Raw genomic sequence first — 22,343 nt, 5'->3', positions numbered from 1 at the left:
CACAGTAAACTTTTGAAATTGACAAATTATTAATTGTTCTTTAAAAATCCAAGGGGGGACATTTTTTGTTGTTTTATTTGCTTCTAAACATTTAAATACGTCCAGGGGTCAGTAATCTTTTAAACGTAAGTATCTATTCTTAACTCTCAGGCCAGCCAAATAAAACTTGTTCAGAGCCACAAATATCACATGACTTTTTAAAAACAGATAACTTATAACTTTAGTCAAATATTTACTGTAGAAAATTTGCTGTTGTTTTTAATGAAACATAATTAGGCCCGAGCAGCTAAGTGCTGCGAAGGCCTATTGTAATTTTATTTATCATTGTTAGGATTTAAAATAAAGATTAGCAAAGATGAGGATGGATTGTTTTCAGTGAGATGGAAAATGTAAAAAAACAAAAAAGCACATTGTTTCCAACAAGAACCCAGATCTAAAAACATATTGAAAGTGCTTTTAGTGTCATTCTTTGTGGAAATGCAATGCACACGTTGTGGGAATAAACTGAAAAACTGTTTTTAAAAAAACTGTTTGTTTTATGTAAATTTAAAAAGATTAGCTAGTGATTTTTCATTTTTTAGCCAGTTATTCAAAGCCATTGTGGAAGGTCTAAAGACCCATTTGCGGCTTCAAAGCTGTAGGTTGCAGACCCCTGATTACCTCAAAGCAAAACTTTCAAGAGAATATTAGCTGATGTAAAAATATTTTGAATATTTAATAAATGTATGCAAGTAAACACACTTACACCCTTGAAAGCTGCTAAATAGAAAGGGGAACTTTAAGGAACACGCTTGAACTGTCTTATCAATGGTGACGTAATGTTATAGTATTGCTGTTGTATGCAGAATTCCCCTATTTGTATGTTAGACGTTTACGGTGGCTGTGACATGCATGAACATCCATTTCCTGTGAGAGAGCCTCATGTGTGCTAAACTTAGCTCAGTGAAATAAAAAGCTTCCCCGGCTCCACCAGGGCATTTCTGTGTGGTGACATTGACGAGGTAGACGAGTGAGACATGACAACCACAAGGCAATGACAGGGGAACTGCAGTGGCACAGATCCGACCTGAAGTTCAGAGCAACTCGTTATGCTTTATCTGAATATTTGGATTAGAGAAGAATATAAAACCTTAAAAATTAAAACTTGTTTTTCTGATAACCTTACTAATTATTGTGGTATTTATGTTAGAAGATTGCTCCAAGAATCCTCTCGGTTGTGAGGAACAGATATATCTGCCAGTCTGTCCAGGGGGCAGGTTTTTAGGTTAAACCCAAACTCCAAGTGGATCTTATGGCCAGAAATTAATTATGATGTTCAGATCCACCTCACAGACTGAAACACAGCAGATAATCAGAGATGCGTAGTAACTAGTTATATTTACAATACCATAATTTGCACAAAGCTATAGATCTCATCTGATATTTTAAAATATTAAATCTGAGGTTTTGCTACACAATACTTAGGTAGTCTTTTTACAAAACACTTTTTTACCTTTACTTTTTAAGTTTGCAGAGTACACTTGAACCAGAATACCTGAGTGATCTAGAAGATTGATACAACAACAGCAGATCTTTAATGTATTTTGGTTCTAAGCCATTCAGTGCTTTATAAACAGAAGTATTTTAAAGTCTATCCTCTGAGCTGCAGGGAGCCAGTTAAGGACTTTGGAACTGGGGTGATGTGCATGTCTTCCTGGTTCTAGTGAGAACATGAGCAGCAGCGTTCTGTAGGTAGACCTGCAAAGGGAATGTTGCAGCACTGAAATCAACTAAAGAATAAAAAGCACATGGATGAGTTTCTCATCATGAAGAACAGTATAATCCTAAAACTGTTCTTCAAGTTGAAAATAACAGTTACACATGAGGCTTTCTTTTCTCAGCCAGTTCCTGGGCTTACTGTTAGAAATAGTTTATTATGAGTGAATTTCCCTCTGAGTCACTGGGATGGCTTCTTAAGCCTTCTTTTCCTGCTCTGGGAGTGAATGAATGAAAACAGTGGTTCTGTTCACATACTGCTGCTGCTGGTTCTGGTTTCAGTTCTCTGAGGCCTCAGTGACAGATTCCAAGCTGCCCGTCCCCCTTTCCCAACCTCTACTGGGTTGGCTGGTAAATTGGCGAGGATTAGTGGGCGTGAGCATTGCGTGTGTGTGTGCATGTGTGTGTGTCTGGTTGCTCCTAGGGCGCATGCGAACTGAGGCCCAAAAGGGAAAGCCTTCATCAGAGATCTAAGCCAGCTGCACCTCTTTCAACTGCAAGAAGAGAGTTGAACTGAAAGGATCTGCATGCAAACCCTTCTGCATGTACGCCAGAGAGGCAGCCAGCTCTACAGGCAGCAGATCAAACTGCTACAACTATGAGAAATGAATGATTCCAATCAGATTGATCCCTCAAGATTCTCAGGCCTTAAAGGGCCCTTTCCGCCCTGAGAGGGGGCTTCTCAGGAGTACTGACCTCTGAGGTTAAGTGGAATCAGTCTGTGTGAAGGGCTGTGGAGAAGGGGAGGAGGGAGAAGTTTGTGGGAGGTGGGAGGCCACGGCGGGGCTCCTGCACTTCTCAAGAAGGAGACGAAGCAGTTGTCAGGAAGCAGCTTGAAAGGAGGAGATGGCCACGGGAGAAATCACAACTCTTCCCGCTGTACCTGAGGACGGCGCCAGTGGTGGCTTTCCTCCTGGGAGCTTCAAGGACCCCAAGAGGCTGTACTGTAAAAACGGAGGCTTTTTTCTGAGGATTAAATCCGACGGAAGTGTGGATGGAATCCGGGAGAAAAACGACCCTCACAGTAAGTATTTCCAGTCTCATTCTTCTTGCTTTGGGCACAAAGCTTCTTTAAGGTTTTTAATATGCAACAGAAAATGAAAGGAGAAAGAGACTCTTCCAGCTTATTGAGGTTAATTCTACATTTAATGAAGGAGAGCCTAGGAGAAGCATAAAACCTCCAGATTAGTAAACTTTTTTTAAATGACAGAGAATTTGAATGGATGATGTTTTTAGTTTCAGTGAGTGACCCTGCTGAGTCACTCACTGAAGGATTTACGTCACACAAGACAGCAAATTAAATCTCTCTCTCTCAGAGCCATCAGGACGATCAGAAATGATAACAGATTATTTATAGTCAGTCAGCTCAGCTTTTATGTACCTTTAAGTAAAAACATGTGTGTGTGCTTATTTTGAATGAACAACCATGATGCCCATGAAGGTTTCCAGCCAGATCACTGATTACTTGAAAGTATGTCATGAACTTTCATTAGTGAGTAGGAGGGACTAGGAAGAACATGGAGCTGGACTTTTTTCCCCTCCTGGGAAAACACATGCCTGGCAGAGTTGTTGAAGATAAAGGGCAACCTGTCAGCCATGAGAAGCTAAACAAATACATTGTTTGCACACTTGGTAATTGTTTCTAAAACGTCCTTTAGTTCTTGGAGAATATTACTGTTTTATAAAGGAATAAATCCTCATTACATTGAGTATTGAGCTTTTTACTCAAATAGTCTGCTGTGATTTTAGTTCCTTGCATCAATGCTCCTTTTGTTAAACCCTGACAGACCTGCCAGATGAAGCTGGAAACATAAGAGAACATGTGATCCACAAAATACTGCTCTCCTCATCCCAAAACCCTCGGACAGGGACGTCGCCACAGACTATTTCCTGTATTTTAATCCCAAATGTTACACAGTTTTGACGCTGGTTTCTGTCCTCCTTCAGTAAAGGACATATGTTGTAAAAAACAAACCTATAGCAGCAAACCTTATTTAGACTAACACACCTCTTTGATCTGTGACTTGAGATATCCTACCATCTAACTAACTTCAGACAGATGCACTGTGGGTTAATTTAAGACAGATCCTGTAATTTATCTTATGAGGCCCCTGCTTCCTTTTTGGTGGTTTGCTGCACATGGGTTCCTGCTGGTTAGATGAGCAGTCTCTATCCTAACAAACAAAAGGAAGTGGAGATGGTTTTCATCTGGTTTTGACGAAGCTGCCACATGGTCACCAGTGGTGCTTGGGGCTCATTACCACCACTTTAATTTACGTATGAAATGTCACACAGTGGTAGGCCGAACAGAGAGCAAGGCTGTTTGGCTTTAACGAAACAGATTTTAAACAAAATCTCCATTATTATAGGATAATTATAGGATAATATTTTTGAAGTTTTTGAAAAGCAGGAAGAAACTTGGTCTTCTTCCCTAAAATGTCTTGAAGTTGGACCATACAGACATTTATATTGCAGGATGTTGAGTTATGTTTCTGTTTGTAGACTTTTGTTCTTTGCTTTTTAAGTTGAAGCATTGCATTTTCAGACAGTTATTCCTTCTGGTTTGGGATGTTGTGCAACTGAAAGGATATTTTTTCTTATATTTTTAGTTTGACACAGTTGTTATGATGGGAACAGCTGATTAGCCTCTCAAAAGTAAAAACAAAATGCCTGAAATCCCATACTAGTTTATAAGGACGCTTCATGAATGCACAGCAGAATGAAAGACAACAAAGAAGGGAAAGTTCAAATCCTCTCTTCCATCAATCATATCGGGCAAGGTTCATATCCCGACTCCATTTTCTGACCATACGGCCAGACAGAGATTTAAAGAGGAGGAGCTCCAAAGCAAATAAGGGGGATTAGCCGTGTTCGCCAGCAACAGATCTTGGACATGTTACTGTGTAATATTATCTCTGGTGATGGTCATACAGTGAGCCCTCCACACATTCTCTGCACTCTTTACAAACCAAAAGCAAATTTTGCACTAATGAAAAATTACCAAAAAAAAATCCTCAAGAAAGATTTTTTTTGTAATTTTTAAAGAACAAACATTTCTATTTTTAAGTTTTGAAATAAAGGAAAACATTGAAAATAGACAACAGATACTTTTTCTTATGGGATTAAAAATCACATATTTTCCAAACTAACAAAAAAATAGACTTCAAAAATACTGGTCATTTTTTGTCATTCTGTTGTCAAATTATTCAGAGAGAAAACTGCTAACATCTACATTTGTTATTATATGTACATTTGAAAACATAACAGTGAACCTCTGATATAATCTGCAAATATTTGGGACTTCTCTAAAAATGGTTATAACTGCTTAGTTTAATAGTTCAAACACCAGATGTACCTTAATATGCATTAATACAAACAGTGGAAGCTCTTAGCACTACCACAGAAACTAACAGTCTTACTTATCTTCGCTCTTGGGAGAACAGTCAATCAGCACCAAGGGGAACAAATGGTATTTACGGATTGGCTGCTTTCTAAACACGAGCCACTGTCAGCCAAGTTGCATATTATTTAGAATATTTTAGAAAAAATATATACGAAAAGGCAAATTCCCCACATTAATAGTTCAAAGTTACAGTCCATGGAAAAATCCCAGAATACTGAACCGTTACTAGGCCGGGGTCAACCGTAGTTGGTTTTGGCCACAGTTAATGTGGAAGGTCCAGAGGGCCGCTTATGAGTCCAGAGCCACAGGTTGCAAATCCCTTCTCCAGGTCATCCTGGGTGCTCCAGTAAGCCTTTTTCAGCTCCTCCCATACAGTTTCTATTCTGAATAATGGCTGAATAAGGATAGTTTTGTGTCTGGTGTACCATTTCTGTGTTGATTTAACAACAGACTTTAAGTTTTCTGGCAGAGTCCGCCAGGGTTTTATTCTAGTTGCCCTGATCATTCAACGAGTTCATAATGTCATGCACTCTAAGAGGGTTCCCACCACCTTTACAAAACAAACAGGACCACAGCATTATAGATCCTCCACCAGCAGCTGGCTGCCATAAATATCTCTTGACTTGGGAGACCCAAAGACATCAGTTAGTTTGTTTGTACCTTCCTTACTACAGGATACTTGTCCCATCATGCCATAGAAAGATAACAAGTCTTCCTGTTGTCTTTCCACAGTTTACATTTTTAAGAACAATTTTCTTAAATTGTACTTGTGACTTTTCTTGTTTTAAAGAGCAGCAACAAGACATCTGTCTCCATCATACTTATATCCCAGGGAATGAGCAAGTCCATCCATCCATCCATTTTCTTGCACCCTTGTCCCTTAATGGGGTCGGGAGGGTTGCTGGTGCCTCTCCAGCTAACGTTTCGGGCGAGAGGCAGGGTACACCCTGGACAGGTCGCCAGTCTGTCGCAGGGCAACACAGAGACACACAGGACAAACAACCATGCACACACACATTCACACCTCGGGGCAATTTAGAAAGAAAGGCCAATTAACCTGACAGTCATGTTTTTGGACTGTGGGAGGAAACCGGAGTACCTGGAGAAAACCCACGCATGCACAGGGAGAACATGCAAACCCGGTCTTTCTGCAAACCAGAGAGACCGGGAATCAAACCCAGAACCTCCTTGCTGCAAGGCAACAACTCTACCAACTGCGCCACTGTACAGAGCAAGTCATAGATTAGTATTCAAACATTTTAGGATGGTCTAATTAACTTTAAACATACAGTATACACTGACATTCAGTTATATGTCTATATATGTTTTGGGTAAAAAGTGTGACACTTATGGTATTTGAGAAATTTTGATAAAACCAAAGAAATTAGTTTTTTTCTTCTGAAAAAACCAAACAAATTTTCTTTGCTTAAAACTTAAAATATACATTTATTTTAAGTTTAAGCCCTTCTCATATGTGTTTCAAACACAACTGCAGAAACAAACAAAATTCAGTTATTTAGAGGCAACAATAAGTTGCATTTGGTTGCATCAAAAAATCACAGTAAAGAGAATCTTCATCTCCAGGGTCTTGTGATTGGATAGTTGTTTTGGTTTTTTTACTTTATGATCATGTTTACTGCTGTGATTCCTCAGATATATCTATCCTCCACATTATTTGTGTCTCTTGTGGCCAACATGGATAATCTTGAAGGAAATGGAGAGCATTCAGTTTGAATCTGAAAATGCACTCTTATGTTTTTCTTAATTCAGTAAACAAATCGCTCATTCTCTCTCTCTCTGTGTTTAGACATTCCACTTTGAAAGTACAAATGGTTTCTGTTTACTCAATTTAAATAAACTTTTATCTTGGTCTGCAGTAAAGCTTCAGCTACAGGCGACCTCAGTGGGAGAGGTGATCATCAAAGGAGTTTGTGCGAACCGTTATCTGGCGATGAACAGAGATGGACGTCTGTTTGGAGCGGTGAGTGGCTATCTCTTTACAGACGTCATGTTTGTTTCATACAAAATCACTTAGTTATCTTGATAATGTAATTAAATAATCGAAAAATGTTTTTATACGAAGTCTAAACAGTTTGTCTGAGTTATTTAGTCTTGTTTTGTTAAGTCCAGGTAATCACATCTCATGGTTTAAAATGCCATAACAATTTTATTCAGTTTAGTTTTCCTTTCCAAGGAGATTAGACGGGGAAGGAAAATAAGCATTTAAATATGTGACAAGCATATAAATAGAAGTTCATTACCTTTAAAAATGCAGATTGTTAAACCTGCAGAAAAGGCAGGTATAAATGAAGAGCTGACTACCGTTCAGCTTTTTTCCATTTTGTTACATTAGCGCATTTTATTTATGATTTTATGTAACAACAGCACAATTAGCACAGATAACTATTCATTTTCAAAAGGTTAGAAAATAAACCTTGGAGGTTTGTTAGTGAACATTAGTGAAGACCAAAGAGCACAGCAGACAGGGCCAGGAGAAAGTTGTGGGGTACTTGACCGGTTCAGTTCCTACCTAAAGATCAGGGACTTCTTAATGCTAATAGGTAATGTCTCATCAGAACAGACAGAAGCCACATGTGGGGTGAAGAAGAATTATCTAGTGCCAGCACACAGTTAGTTATTACAGAATCTGGGTGATTATAATAAACATACTTTTCAGAAACCTGACATTTCTGTTTAAAATGTGTGTATAAGGGTCACATTGTGCAACTGGCTGATCACAACAACACAGACAGATATGTACTAGACAATGGTGTGGATAAAAGTGAAACATAAACCATTCAACCCAATCTCTGTTAAACACTTCAGTCTTTTTGGGTGAGGGAAACATCCAAAAAAAGAAATCATTTAAAAAAAAAACGTTTTAAGTGTTCATGCTTTTTACATGAATACCTTTACATGTGTTCTTTTTTGCTACTTTAAAGTGTCTGAAACTGAAAATAAAAATTGTTGAAGGACTGTATTTGTTCAGCGCTGGTTGTTCATTGGGGACCATTAAACTTTTATTTTAGCCTAGTCTCTTTTACAAAGCTTTCTCCAGATCCTTTTAAATCTTTATAACATAGTTCTAACATTAAGACGTTAGGCATCTCTTAAACCTTCCCTCTAAGCCCCAGAAATGTTCTCTTTTCTAAACTTTCCTGGGCTAAATTAATGAATTCAACAAATGTAAGCACATTGTTAACCAGGTTCTGAAATGCTGTTTCACACTAAGCTGATATATCTGTGATAATCTCCCAAACGTTGATGTAAATAGGCAAATACTGCTGCTTTGCTGCTTCCAGTGGCACTGAAAGTGCAAAGTGGTGGTGATTTACGAGCCTGGTGGTTGTGAAACCTTGTACTGGATAATTACAAATTGGCATTTCCTCCTCATAATGAGCGGTTGCCTCCCAAGACGATGTCCAGCCTGACTATTGTTTGTGTCTAAATTTTAAAACTTCTCTGTAATTTCATCTCATTACAATCTTTACTGAATGACGGAAAATTTGAATCAGAAGAAAAAGGCTCCTGTCCAAACAGTGAAAAGTGTCCCCAAACAATTTTAAATATGAACTGGTTTATTTACTGCATTTATGTCAAGACATGTTTCGTATTTATTCAAGCTGCGAGAAAGACCAAGACTTTGAGTTGGGAGCGTTTGAGCTCTTGGAAATCATTTTGTGGTCGACATTTTCCAGAGCAAACTTATGGGAGCCATTGTTTTAGCAATAATAGCTGTTAGCAACATAAACCACTACTATGAAATGGCAAAGTCAGGTTGCAATGAAAACTCTTTGATCTTTTTTTCAAAACTGACAAAAGGTAAATTATTACAGAACAATTTGTGTGGCTTCATTTAATTTTGTTTTTGTCATCTTTAATTATTCAGTTACATTTCCATTCAGATGAACAGACAAGCAATTAATAATTAAAATAAAACTTTCATGTTCCTGGATCCTCCCCAATTAATCTATAATTCAATCAATAAAGAAAAGATGCAAAAACACAAGGAACCAGCTTACATTTTCTCCTTCTTGGTTTAGTTTTAAAATTATTTTACTACAAAGGAACATGCAAAAAAAAAAACTCAACAGAAACAAAGTGGTTTTGTTGAGATTAAACTTCAGCAACATGACGATGCTCTGTCCCTTTTTCTGCAGAGACGACCAACAGACGAGTGCTACTTCCTTGAGAGACTTGAGAGCAACAACTACAACACCTACCGTTCCAGGAAGTACCCAAACATGTACGTGGCGCTGAAGAGGACTGGCCAGTACAAGTCCGGGAGCAAAACCGGACCGGGTCAGAAGGCCATTCTCTTTCTTCCAATGTCGGCAAAGTGCTAACCGGGTGTCAGAGAGAGAGAGAGCAACGTCTTTGGGATAATGTGAAGCCAATGACCACAGTGTTGGATTGGCTTTTCCTAAAACAGCTGTGACAATCCAACTACTTCCTCTGGAACATGTGTGATTAATTCAGCTTTAAATCCAAACGCTACCACATATTTAAATGCTTTGCTCCAGGTTTAGTCCACAGAGAGCAGCTATTCAGCACCTAGAGCCAAAAAGCAGGAACACTTCCAGACTGCTACATATTCACATTTAATAGATAAAAATGAGCTTTTAAAACCATCTCTTATCTATGTAACAGAATTTGTGCAAAATCAGAGTCAGTTTAACTGATTTAAATTTGAAAGAAAGCATTAAATTAAAGATTTAATACCTTGTATAATAAATAATGCATGTTATATCAACCACCACAATGTGTTTCAGCAGCAGTAACAAAACCTAATCCTGAGATTGGCTGAAACGATTAATCCGATTAATTGTCATTAATTGTGATTAATCGATTTTTGAAACAATCGTCAGCTAATTCAGTAATCGATCAATTGTACACCGACTCAAAAAAGGCAATTTTGCTGAAAAAAAAACAAAAAACTCAGAGTAGTAATTAAGCCAAAACTGTAACATATATAAAATTGTCATTTAAGATGAAAACACCTTTGTCTGAAAATATTTTTTCCCAAAACTTCTCAAGTAGCATAGTTTTAACTTCACCCAGTTTAAATTCACTAAAGGAAAGCCATGTTATTACTTTTTAGTCAATAACATTTTTATTTTCTTATTTTAAAAAGGAATTGAATTAATGTATTTTAAAAGAGTATTAATAAAAGGTTTAAATGGTTAAATATTTTATTTTTTTATCAATTAGTTGATTAATTACTGAAATAATCGTTAGCTGCAGCCCTAATCCTGAGTAAGTGAAAACTACAGAATCTGCAGTACCTAAAGAGTCCCGGTTCATACTGGGCATTAAAGCACCAGCTGAGCTCTAGGATTTAGCAGGAAGCTGTCTGTGGTACAGCTGGTATAACATCCCAGAGTAGACGGCCGGCAGCTCTTCCATGGTGAGGTCGATCTTGTCGAAGCCGTGCTCCAGACCGTGCAGCAGCAGCCGGGCGACGCGGGCCGTGATGGGCGTGGTGCTGCTGGTCTCGGCCAGCTCGCTCACACTCAGCCACTCGCAGCGCAGACACTCATGCGGGCAGAAGTTGATGTCGTAGGTGAGCGGGCTCAGCCGGCAGATGAGGTACATGTCCGACATGTCGAAGGCGCCCGGGTGCCGGTGCTGCTGCCGGATGCTGAGCAGGGACCTGAACTTGGAGCGCACCCCCGTCTCTTCAAACACTTCCCGAACAGCAGTGGAACCTGAGGGAGATTGGCTACACGTTTATATCACTGTGCAAAAGTTTCAAACCACCCCATTTCTTTACGCTTTGCTTTCTGCCAGTCAGACATTATTGTAATCTTTAAAAGTGGTCTTGATCACTTTTTCTCCAGGGATTTCAGATCTCTTTATTTTGGAGCTTGGTTGCTTTTTCACTCGTTTGTCAGTCCAATCTTCCTACCTCACCATCATGGTGTGAGGGAATAATGCTCCCAACTGAGGCTTTTACCCCTTAAAAAGGTTAAACAATAACATTTGGATATTTCATGCTGCATGTATTCAAACTGGACGGTACAGCTTGATAATAAAATGTCTGAAATCGGATTCCGATTTTAAGTTATTTTTTCCCCCCTTAATTTTCCTTAAAAAAAGATAAAATACAGAAAATATCATAAAAATGGCTTTTATTTAAATCATTTCAATAATTTTATTTAAAGCAATCTTATTTTGTGGCTGGAATCTTTGAACTCATAGTTGAAATAAAGTAAATTTTTCCAAATAACTATTCTTCACTTTTCTCCACTTACAGTTTCACTAAACTATGTGAGAAAGCAGGAAAGGTGACCCTTACAGGCTGAAGTTGACATACGACTTGTAGCTCAGAATCTGTGGCTGAAACTAGGTGAACTGTGACAGGTTACGTTTTGAATCCTGTTTTTCAGACTGAATTGGCCAGGAACTAAAGTCGGGACGGCCTGCTAAGAGCTTTCAGGGTTAATGGTTGATGAACTGCATTTCCTGTGTCACAAAGCCAAGGACCCACTGAGGCAAATGTAAATTAATAACTATTGCTAAAAATCTCCAAAATATCAATTTACTCTATATCAGACCTGGTATTTATGACTGAGGACTCCAAGGGCCATAAACTTCAATAGGTTCAATGGTAACGAACAACTAACAGAGAAAGGCTCTTCTTCATTTTGTTCTCCGTTAGAGTTATTTTAAAATAAAGGTTTCTTTGAGACCCTCGCTACCAATGAAGGAGATTCACTGTTTAGGATTATTTTTGAAAAGATCATCACCTTTGGGTTTTCCACCATTTAGAGCTCAATCATATATTTCTTCTCTTCCTTTTCTTCTGTTTATCTATTTATTGGGATCTTTCTATTAATACTTACATTTTTTTCAAAAGTTGATCAAATTGGTGAAACATTCTGTCTCCTGACAATAAATGATTGGGCCCTGAGTTTGATGGCTGCTGAGGAACAAGTATTCAGCGGTCGCCTCTCTCTTCTTCAGCTGATGATGCTTTAGTACATTGTGTCGGTCTGCTATTTAAGGCGGTTCAAGTCCACTGAACATGTTTATTGACTTCTACTCACCCATGAGTGAAAAAGCAACCAGGGTCCAAAGAAACACGTATAAATTATTAACCTGGATCTCTTCCAGTGATTCCAGGTAACTTGATCTGCTTGGAAGCAACATATATAGAAATGAGGGTTGAGTTAAGACTTCTACACAGAACTGTAACGGGGACAACTAAAGAATCCTGACATTTATAAATATGTTTATACGGCTGGGGAGAAAAATAAAAGAGACATATATTTAGATTTTATTTTTTTGGATGACGCTGCTTTTTGTGTGGAATCATGTAAATACTTTTAACGCTGCTTTTAAAATGTTCCAGTGGGAGAAACAAGATATATCATGTGTCATATTTTGTACAGATAAATGAATGTATATGTTACACTTTAATGGATTTAGTTAGATGTACTGTAGTAGTTTTGTTTTTTTTTTCTGCCGAGTGAGACGCTCACCGATATTCTCTCCTGGATCGGATAAGCCGCCAGGAAACTTCCAGGTGTTCTTGGTCTGGAATCAAAGAAGAAATCTGACATTTTACAGGAGTCGTGACAAAACGCCGCTGCTGGAAATGAATCGCAGACAGAAACCATCATAAACATAGAATCACCTGCTTCTCTCCATAAATACTCCACATGTATTTTGTAGCTCACATCAGCGCGGATGAACACACCGGAAGGGGAAATGTTCTTTAACTGCACTGCAGCAACTGATGAAGCTGCTTCACCACACTCTGATATTTAATAACAGTATGCTGCTGGTTAAATTATGACGTCTAAGTGTATTTTTGTAGTTACCTCTTTGTTTTTTGTGACTATCACTAAAGCACCGTAGCCTTTATTTTCATGTAAAGCTGGTAACAGGCATTGTGTTATCAGAAATAAAGAGATTCTGTACTGCTTGACTGTATGTTTGTGTCAGAGCTTGATCGCTGTCACGCATCCAACACCAAATCCACCAGGAAATTATTGGTAAATTACACAACAGTAACCTTTACATAATTCAGGAATCGATCGGTCATTGTTTGCGCCGATGGAGAAGCTATGACGTCTCAGTTTCTTTCCAGTAAATCCACAACTCTTGATGAACTCATTCAGCCTCCTGGGAGCTTTCTACTGCCAAAGGACCTGGATTAAATACCTCATTCCAGGAATCGCGGCTCAGTGAGGAGAGGAAGAGATAAAAGAGTTGAGTCACTTTTCCACCTCTAGGTTCATCCTTAAACTCTGTAGTTAAATACGTCTGCAGTCAGACGTTCACATCATCAATATTAATGTTCTGTTTTTGGAAGCAGTATAAACCCAAATGGAAGTATAAAAATGTACAAAATGTGAATTTTGCACAATAGTTCCCCTATAAAGGGACAGGTGCAGAAACTCAGAGTTCAGTTCAGACAGAAGTTAACAAGAAGAGCTCCATAAATGCACAAAGAGAGGCAAATGATGATTATGGTTTTCACAATGTAGCTCTCTGCTTCTAGTGGATCCAATGAATTAAAATCTGATCAATGTTATGGGCTCTACTAAATCTAACTGTTTCGCTCTCATAAACTTTATAGGATGACTAATTTTTTAAGAACTGCATTTTGCAATGATTTCTCCATGTTGGAGGAGACCTTATCTATCAGACAGGAAATGCACTCATAGCTTTGCAGGAATGATTTTGAAAGAGTCCCATTAAAACTCCTGAAGCAGTGGGAGCTGTGGACTGAGGACCTAAGAGAGCTCAATGTGCAGCACACATTGAGCTCATGTAAACAGGCTGTTTGCTTCTTGGAGCAAAGTGAGATTTTGAAGGAGCCTAATGTCTGGGAGGACATCCAGCCCCAGCCTGGATAAACACAACCAACACAGGTCAATAAATAAACAGGGCTAATCATCTGCATTTTTAGCAACGACAGGATATCTGTGATTTTCTGGCTCATTTTTCTTACTAATTACCTCAAGGCCTGAATCGTGGTCCTGGTGAAACTTGCACAGACATTAATGCTAGTCTGTGCTGCTGGACTTCTAGTTTCATATTAGAAACATATTATTTAGTTAGAATCCATGAAGTTGTGTTCTAGTGATTTTTAATAGTTGCAGATGTATTGATCAATATTTCAGAGGTTGGAATCGGCAGATCAGAGACTGAAAAATATGACTTTTTTTCTCCGTTTATGAATTGCATCAAACTCAAAACTCAGACCATTTTAAGTCTATTTTAAGTTGGATTCAAGACTTTTGTCTCTTTCAAATAAACTGAAGCAAGTTTTTCTCTTTTTTATGTTCAAATCCTGCCAAAAATCAGCCAGAAAAACAGATTGGTGCATCTCAACATAACTTTTAAAGCCTGAACTGCAATTTTAGAGCATTTTAAAAAGATAAAAGCTTGGCTGACTGCTTTTAGAAAAAGGTTTAATCTATCAGGGGATTTACCTTATTTTTGTCTTGGACAACCAGAACTTTCCCAGTGGACTCATCGAGGACCGCACCTATGACACAGAAATGAGCATAATCACTTGTTAATTTTAAACACGGTAAGAACATTTGACTCCTCCTTGCTGCTAAGTAAGAAAGAAGCTTCTGTGAGAAAATATTTGCTGGAAGGTTTTTGGGAGATTTTATCAAAGAGAGTTGAGTTCCTGCAAAGTCAACAACCTTTCAGCACTTTGAGTTTCAGTCACATCAAACCAGATCATTTCAGTTCAGTTCAGGAATCCCTCCAACTCACCATCAAGTGATGATTAGTATGTCTAATATTGTATAAAAAATCCTTAAGTGATTAAATATCAATAGAAAATTGATTATTAAAATAATCATTAGCTGCCGCCCTGGTGAAGATGCATGTTCATCACCACCAAAGGATGAAAAAATGAACCGAATGTCTAAAGGTTGCATTTCTATGCTCTGTTTTACATCCGTTTCTACATCACTGCATCCGTTCACAACCACCAACGTTGATTCTGTTTCGCTCTAGTTTCACTCTAGTTTCATTAAATCCATCCATAAATCCATCAAACAATCAATCAAACACTAACTGGGAAGCAAGTTATTATTTTAATAAGGTAATTTTTGTTTTCTGGTCCTGAAGATGAAGGAAAGATAGTAGGCGGGGGGGGGGACCTCATCTCTTTCCTTCAACAGTCACCTATTCTATTAATCAGCTAAGAAAGCCAGCTAGCTTCAAACCTACAAAACACCAAAGCAACTCCAGAGACAGAAGTTGTAATACTAATACACACAGACATGTAATTTGTGAAAAATACTGGAAAAACATCTTAATATTTTTGGAGCCAAAAAGACTGAGTGACTCAACTATTGAGACTGATGTCAATGTCCAAATTTAATGTTTAACATTTTTTGTCCTCCCTGAGAAGGTTTCTGTTTTCCTTGCAGGTTATGACTAAGAGAAGCAGCAATGTGCTGCTGATGACAGAATAAAGGAGGCGGAGGAGGAGGAAGGAAAACGAGCCACCGTGTTTTCCGGTGACTCCGTCTGACTGCGCAGGACGGGCCGCGCTGAATGAATGTCACACATGTGTAAAGATGGATGGGCTGTCCTAAAAGCTCGACTTGGACTTGGAAGTGGAAATTGATGTCATCCTCGGTTCTTGTGCCATATGATGCAGGAGGAGGCCTGTTCAGGGAGGCTATCATTAGTAGACCTCAAGCCCTGAGGCAGGAATGAAAACAAGAATCACAACATGCAAATCTTTGTATTTTGGGTTCTTTAGTGTTTCATATTTAAATGGCACTTTTGTTTTGTTGGAAACTATTTTTTCCAACAGAATTTTGTTCCAGTTTTTGGCAACAAAAAGGGGATTTTTGTTCCAAGAGGATGCTCTGGACATGTTCTGACATGCTACCCTTTAGTAAAGACAATAAAGTCACTCTGCCCTCTGCTGGACAATCATAAAACTGTCAACCATAACTTACATTAATTATTTCATAAAGCTGAAATTACAAAAATACAATGGATTAAAAAATAAAAACAAATCAGAATATTTGTTTTTGCTTTGGCGTGGGACTTCCTAACCCACATTAATTTAGAAATGAGGGAGTATTGATTAATTTTCTCACTATAAAAAAAGAGTTCTGGGGTCTAAATCCCTACCTGCCACTCCAACCTGATGAGTAGCAAACCCCGGCAGCCTGCTTTCTCCTTCTCCCAGCCACAGAGCCAGCATGCTGTGGTCGCTTTTGGCGTGATGGAAAGTGAAGCCGTGAGTCGCTGCTGCGGCGGCGCATCGACTCAGTGAGATGGGAACTTGTAGCCACACCGCCATCTTCCCTTCAGCTTTCCACTGGGCCAGAGAGTCTGGAGAGTTCAGATATCAGGGATCACCAAGAATCCACAACTTAAACTGAGCTTTTACTACCAGCAACGCCTTGTCAAGCATTCGCAGCCTTCTTTATTAAACTTTTGATTAGCTATTTTAACACCAGTGATAAGGGGTAGGAAATCATGATAACAATTTATCATAATATTTTGTGGAACTAAGGTTAAAGATTATGATGAAACTATTGTATCTAACAGCATGGCTCTATCAGCATGGCACTGCAAGCAAATGAGGTGGATTAGCAGTACTTGAGAAGAACTGAAGTGATGTGTGACTGTGGAATATTGTCTCTGCTGTCCAGACGTTGAGCTGTTAGCATGACAGAGCAGCCATTAAAAAATCATATAGCAACTGTCTTCAAGCAGAGGCCTCTTCAGATTTGATTTGTTGCAAGACTGATTGCTGCCGGTGATCCATCCTGTTCACAGCATAACCATCCACAGTGACTCTTTGAAGGTACTTGGATGACATCGGTTATAACATTTCATTTCCCTTTTGGATAAAAAGTATTTTTTAATTTTTTTTTTTTACATTTTGTAACCTGCTGTGGTTTTAGTGATTTAGTTTTAGTGAGGTTTTATGTTCATTAATGTTCTTTGACAGAAATCTGAGGAAACATATTCACAGAAACGTCGCAGTAGTGAGTTTAGATTTCACATAGTTGGACTTTATTTACTCTTTATTGACTATTAAAAGTGAGCAACTGTTTTCCCGGTTGGTATTTTTCAGAGAGCTGAATTAAGACTTGACCAAATTAGATGTGAAGCTGGTTATATATTAGATTTTGCTGAAATGAACTGAACTGACTCTAGTTCAGTTAGAACTAAACTGGAAATAGATTGTTTTGCTGTAGAGTTGATTCTGTATTTCAATAATTTAATTAAAGTGACTGTTTTTAAGGACCGATTTTAGGACACCGTGTTCCCAGAGTCACTCGTACCTTTGCGTGCAAACATTTGCAGTAGTAAACACACTATGATAAAAACATGGAACCTGTCTTTGCATGTCTTAAATGGGTCTCAGCTCATTCATGGATGTGGCATTTCAATTATATTTGAGTTAATTTTGTCGTTGAAGATGATTCCAGGACAACAAACCTTTCAGCAATCTGCTGAATGCATCTTCGCTTATGTCCACCGGCAGTCCGACCTCAGCTAGGTTCACTGTCACACCACCGAACCGGTCCACTTTGCCCGTCAAACCGCCGGGTCCCTCCACTTTGTGGAGCTGAGAGCAGGTGACAGCGCATGAAATCGCCCGAACTTTACAGCCGAACCGGCCTCTGAGCAGAGGGGACAGTCTGGATAGGATGGCATAGGTGGTCATGTTGCAGAGACTAAATGTCTTCACTTCAACACCGGCATGTTAGCATCATATTCAGTACAGTTGCATAAAGTCCAAACTGGATATTGCATAAAAACCATAATGATCAGTTTAAATGTGCATGGGGAAGCTAGGTAAACTTCACATGCTTGCAGCAAAACTCTTATCATAATGTCTGTTATCGTTATTTTGCCTATAAAATTGGTTGTTAAATATTCTTGACGTAATATTTTACAATTCGGCTTTTAAATATATCAACTATCCTAAAGTAATGTTATAAATGTCTGCATAGAGCGCTACGGACTGAGTGTCCACTGTAGCTTAAACAGGCTAACCAAAAATTCTAAATAACTGTTTTAAAGTACAAAAAATAAAGATATATGTGATATTAGGGTCATCCCGAATATAAGGCTGTAGATTAAAGGTGCTTTAAATACCATTAGCATATCTTATTTTAGTTTTAAAAAGTCGATTTCGAAGACTATCTAAAATAATAATGCTATTTCAATGGAGTTTTGAGCTGGAGCCACTCCACTTGCTAATATTTGTGTGAAGTTGTTATTTAAATAAAAACAAAACACATTAATAAGAAATTACTCTTATTTTTGTTTAATTGGATTGGATTTGTACACACAGAAATGACCACACAGCTACTGCAAAAAGGTGGCCCATTACTTCAGTGTTCTTACGGTAAAAAGAGGCGGGACTAACCTTTAACCAGGAAGTTGATGTCTCCGCTCCATGTATACACATGCCGCCAGATTCACGTGGAGCATATTTATACTGTAATCATGTCTTCCAAGAAGAATAAGAGCAAATCAAAAAGAACGAGTGAGGGAGATAATTCACTGCTTCAGAAGGATGAGTCCTGCATCCTGCAAATATCTGGACTTGATGGAGGAAGCTGCAGAAGTCCCGACTGCAACTCATTCTCTGTTATGGATTTCATAGAAAAAGGTGGACATTTGGACCAGGCGTCTGATCTGTAACAGCTAATGTTAATGCAAACTGATGAGAAAATGGAGGTATTTGTAGAGTGAGGATGCGGTTGATCTGATGCTGAAAGACGCTCTTCCTGTTGGACCCGTGGAAGAATATATTTTATTTCACGAAAAATAACATAGATAACACACTACTAACGTAACATAACATGCCTTGACATGATTTTTTAGCATACAGGTGTAATGGCGTTTACAGCCATTGTGAAGACTGCAGAGCAAAGTGTTGTCCTGTGTTTGGTAAACCATAAAGTCATTGATAAAAGAGTTTGCTATTCAAAGTATGTTCAAGCATATTTAGGGAAACTTAAGTCGGAGGGAAAATGTGGTGTAAAAAGTGTCCAAGTACCAAATATTTCTGCTGCATTAAAAGAATTAAAAGCAAAGTAAATTTTTCTGACAATCTTGACTTTTACTTTTATTTATATTAAAATGATTTTAATATATTAGGTTCAGCTCTAAAATTTGATCTGTATCAGTCTCTACAGGCTCCTAGTAAAAAAACTGATTGTATATGTATTTAGTAGTTTCTTCTTTAATGCAAACACTCAACTTTTTTCCTCTTTTTCCCCTTCTAGCTGACGATAAAACCCCTAAAAGCTGCAGACAGACTTTAGCCCAGCTGAGCCTCAGTTCTATGAAGTCGGCCGGTGTTTGTATTGGGAGACCGGTCCTGCTGACGAGTCCATCGGGACAACAGGAGGTAACCTCTATATTTTTAAATGAGTCATAAATAGTTTAGGAAAACATCTGAGAAAAACTGTACTTTACTTTATGTTAATGTCCTCTTGCTCAGAGTGTTAAAATTGCAGGTAAAATATTGAAAACCATCCAGTTTTGTTTCTGCATTTCTTCTTCTTTAAGCTGGTTTCTGTTTAAATGAAGGAAAGGCATTTTGTTACTTTTGACTTAAATAAAGAACTGATTATTTTGGCTTTGTAAATGTATAAGATAACATCCTGCATCTTATTTGCTACTATATATATACTTAATAATATTCACTTGGATAAATGATGTAATTTGACTCTCTGGACATTCTGTTCAGCTTTGAAACCTTCCAAGCATCATTGATCCTGTTTACTGCTGTTCAGGTGTGTTTGGGTTGGCCTGTTGCATCGTTTCCAGGTGAAAAAGTTGGCCTTCAGAAATGTGCTCTGACCAATCTGAGGGTTAAGCCAGGGGAGGCGGTGATGCTGCACCCGGTAACGGGTCCTGTGGTCCAGATTGAGGAGTTGGTTCTCTCTAATCGGTAATTTTTTACAACACAGTCACAGAAAGCAGAAGGTCCACTTGGTTTTTATTTGTCGGGATCTTTAACTGAGGCCCTTAGTGGGGGAGGTTTCCCTTTTTTTTATTTTTTGCAGATTGGGGATGTCAGCTCCTCACGTAAAATCTATTGTGTTGATGTTAGGTTTGAATATTTTTAGCACCATCTCTTATTTATAAATTGTTACGTGACTGATTTCAGATTTCATTGTAAATAATCATCATATTTGTAAACTAGACGTTATTTGGCCACATTTGTGAAATGGAGCTTCGAGTCTTTCAAAATAAACGAAGAAAGTAGTTAAAATATTTAGGATCATATTTTCCTGAAAACTGAATCTTGGACACAAAGGCAGAAATACTTTAGTCATCTTCAGTTTGGTTTTTTGAGTAAATGCTTCCATCTGCTGGTAAAAACATATAACTGCAGTTTTAATTTAAATTTGGACTTATAAGTACTTCTTTCAATTCCATATAACATTATATAAAACAATCATATTGTTTTTATAGCATCTACTCCCCTGACTGACAAAGTGAAATAATGATTTTTAAAATTAAGCTTCTCCCTGAGGTGAGCGACTCCACGTTTCATTGAAAATATTGTGCACAAATAATGACACAAAGAAGGAAGTAAGTCTAAACTTGGAATGTGCCATAAAAAAAAAAAATCAGTTTTACTCTCAAGCAAGAAAAGTAAAACTTGTTTAGATCTGCAAATGTTACACAACTTTTTGATAAAAGACAACTTGATCTTTTAGATTAATTTGTTTTCATTTTTAAAGAACTACAGTTTTATTTGTATTTCTAAATAATGATAAACCTGAAATTTAGCAACATGAGGATGGATTTTTTTCTCTGTTGAATGAAAATGGTGTAAAAAAAAGATCCCATATGAAAAACAGATCTAAAAACTTATCATTACTACTGTTAGTGTCATTCTTTGTGAAAATTCAATGCAAATGTGAAAGCAAGAGGAAAGCTGTTAAATATCCATGTTTGTTATTATATCTAGATTTAGCTGTTTCTTTTTAATAAGCGCCACTGTGGAAGGTTCAATACTTGCAGGCTGATCTAAATTATGGATGATTTCCTTCTAATTAATAGTGATACATTAAGTTTTAATGTATAACTAATGTGGTTTATTGTGGTTTAAATGTTTTATTTAGGTCAAAAGATGACACACTTGATGCAGATGAATTCAAGAACTTCTTAGTGAGGACTTTAGGTGAGTTCCTGTCGACAGTGTGACATGACTCCGTCTCGGTGTGTTGCCTTGTGCAGATTTTCTTTCTCTGTTGGAATAACTTTATTTCTCCTGCACCAGCTGGGAGCATCATCTTGCCGGGGAGCGTTGTCTCCTTGAGTTATTTCGGCCGCGCCTGCAGCCTTCGGGTTGAGACCATAAGAGGAGAAGATGGCGTCACCGTGCAGAGAGCCCATCCTCCTCTGGGAGCGGCCCCCGAAACAGAAGAGTCATCTCTGCTGAACTCTACATCAGCTGACCTCTCCTTACAGCTCAGCATGCTCACTGTAGATGATGACATGGCACCAGGCACAGCTGGAGAGCCAGGTCCTGCAGCCAGTACCCCGCTCCGCGCTGCTCCTCTGTCCTCACTCTCATCGCCTGCGGCTCCCCTCACTCCTTCCTCCACCTCGGAGCCTGCAGAGAACAGCTTCATTAGCTCAGATCAGCCTGGAAAAGCACCAACAGCTCCCCCTGGCGGTTTTAGCAGCAGCGACACGTTCTACTCTGTCACATCTTTCACCAAAGTCCAGTTTAACAGTAAAAGAGGGCAGAAAGACCTGAATGAAGAAGCCGCCAAGTCAAAGGTCACGTACAGCATGATCGGTGGTCTGAGCAGCCAGCTGGATGCCATCAGAGAAACCATCGAGCTTCCTCTGAAGCGACCCGAGCTGTTTTCCAGCTACGGCATCCCTCCTCCCCGAGGTGTTCTCCTTTATGGACCACCAGGCACGGGGAAAACTATGATTGCCCGAGCCATAGCTAATGAGCTAAGTGCGCACATGGTGGTGATCAACGGCCCAGAGGTCATCAGCAAGTATGGACTCTTCTCTGCATCGACCGTTTGGGATTTATTCAGAAAAGATGAATTCCCCTGAACAGTTCTTTTCTCAGTTTAGAAAGCAAGCCACTGCAAGGGTTTTTCAAATTTGGATACTTGAATTTACATACAGCCCCACTGGCAGTAGTCCAAATGTCTCTTAGCAATTTGCAGAGGAAACAGTT

At 38.6% G+C, this 22,343-nt stretch overlaps 3 protein-coding genes across 4 annotated transcripts in view; 2 read left to right on the top strand and 1 right to left on the bottom strand.

The window, feature by feature from the left end:
• Positions 1–97: 97 nt before the first annotated feature.
• fgf2 (fibroblast growth factor 2) lies at positions 98–13,091 on the top strand. Its single transcript, XM_008421142.3, has 3 exons — positions 98–2,779; positions 7,036–7,139; positions 9,319–13,091. The coding sequence occupies exons 1-3, from the start codon at positions 2,602–2,604 to the stop codon at positions 9,502–9,504; spliced, it is 468 nt and encodes a 155-aa protein (XP_008419364.1). The 5' UTR covers positions 98–2,601; the 3' UTR covers positions 9,505–13,091.
• Positions 9,000–17,918, bottom strand: nudt6 (nudix (nucleoside diphosphate linked moiety X)-type motif 6). Its single transcript, XM_008421143.3, has 5 exons — positions 17,606–17,918; positions 16,283–16,486; positions 14,605–14,660; positions 12,643–12,697; positions 9,000–10,866 (listed from the first exon to the last, which is right to left on the bottom strand). The coding sequence occupies exons 1-5, from the start codon at positions 17,832–17,834 to the stop codon at positions 10,490–10,492; spliced, it is 921 nt and encodes a 306-aa protein (XP_008419365.1). The 5' UTR covers positions 17,835–17,918; the 3' UTR covers positions 9,000–10,489.
• Positions 17,919–18,538: 620 nt separating this feature from the next.
• Positions 18,539–22,343, top strand: part of afg2a (AAA ATPase AFG2A) — a 110,298-nt gene continuing 106,493 nt past the window's right edge. The window contains exons 1-5 of one of the 2 annotated variants that reach the window (XM_008421145.3): positions 18,539–18,788; positions 19,408–19,532; positions 19,921–20,078; positions 21,262–21,320; positions 21,420–22,155. In XM_008421145.3, coding sequence (XP_008419367.1) covers positions 18,560–18,788; positions 19,408–19,532; positions 19,921–20,078; positions 21,262–21,320; positions 21,420–22,155 — 1,307 coding nt within the window. In that variant the 5' untranslated portion in view covers positions 18,539–18,559. The remainder of the gene's footprint in view (positions 18,789–19,407; positions 19,533–19,920; positions 20,079–21,261; positions 21,321–21,419; positions 22,156–22,343) is intronic. The other variant, XM_008421144.3, reaches the window with a different exon arrangement.

The sequence above is a fragment of the Poecilia reticulata genome, chromosome 10 (assembly GCF_904066995.2).
Source record: "Poecilia reticulata chromosome 10, P_reticulata-male-v2, whole genome shotgun sequence".
NCBI lineage: Eukaryota > Metazoa > Chordata > Actinopteri > Cyprinodontiformes > Poeciliidae > Poecilia > Poecilia reticulata.
Note: the sequence above shows the minus strand (reverse complement) of the source record. Positions and strands in the feature narration are given on the sequence as shown.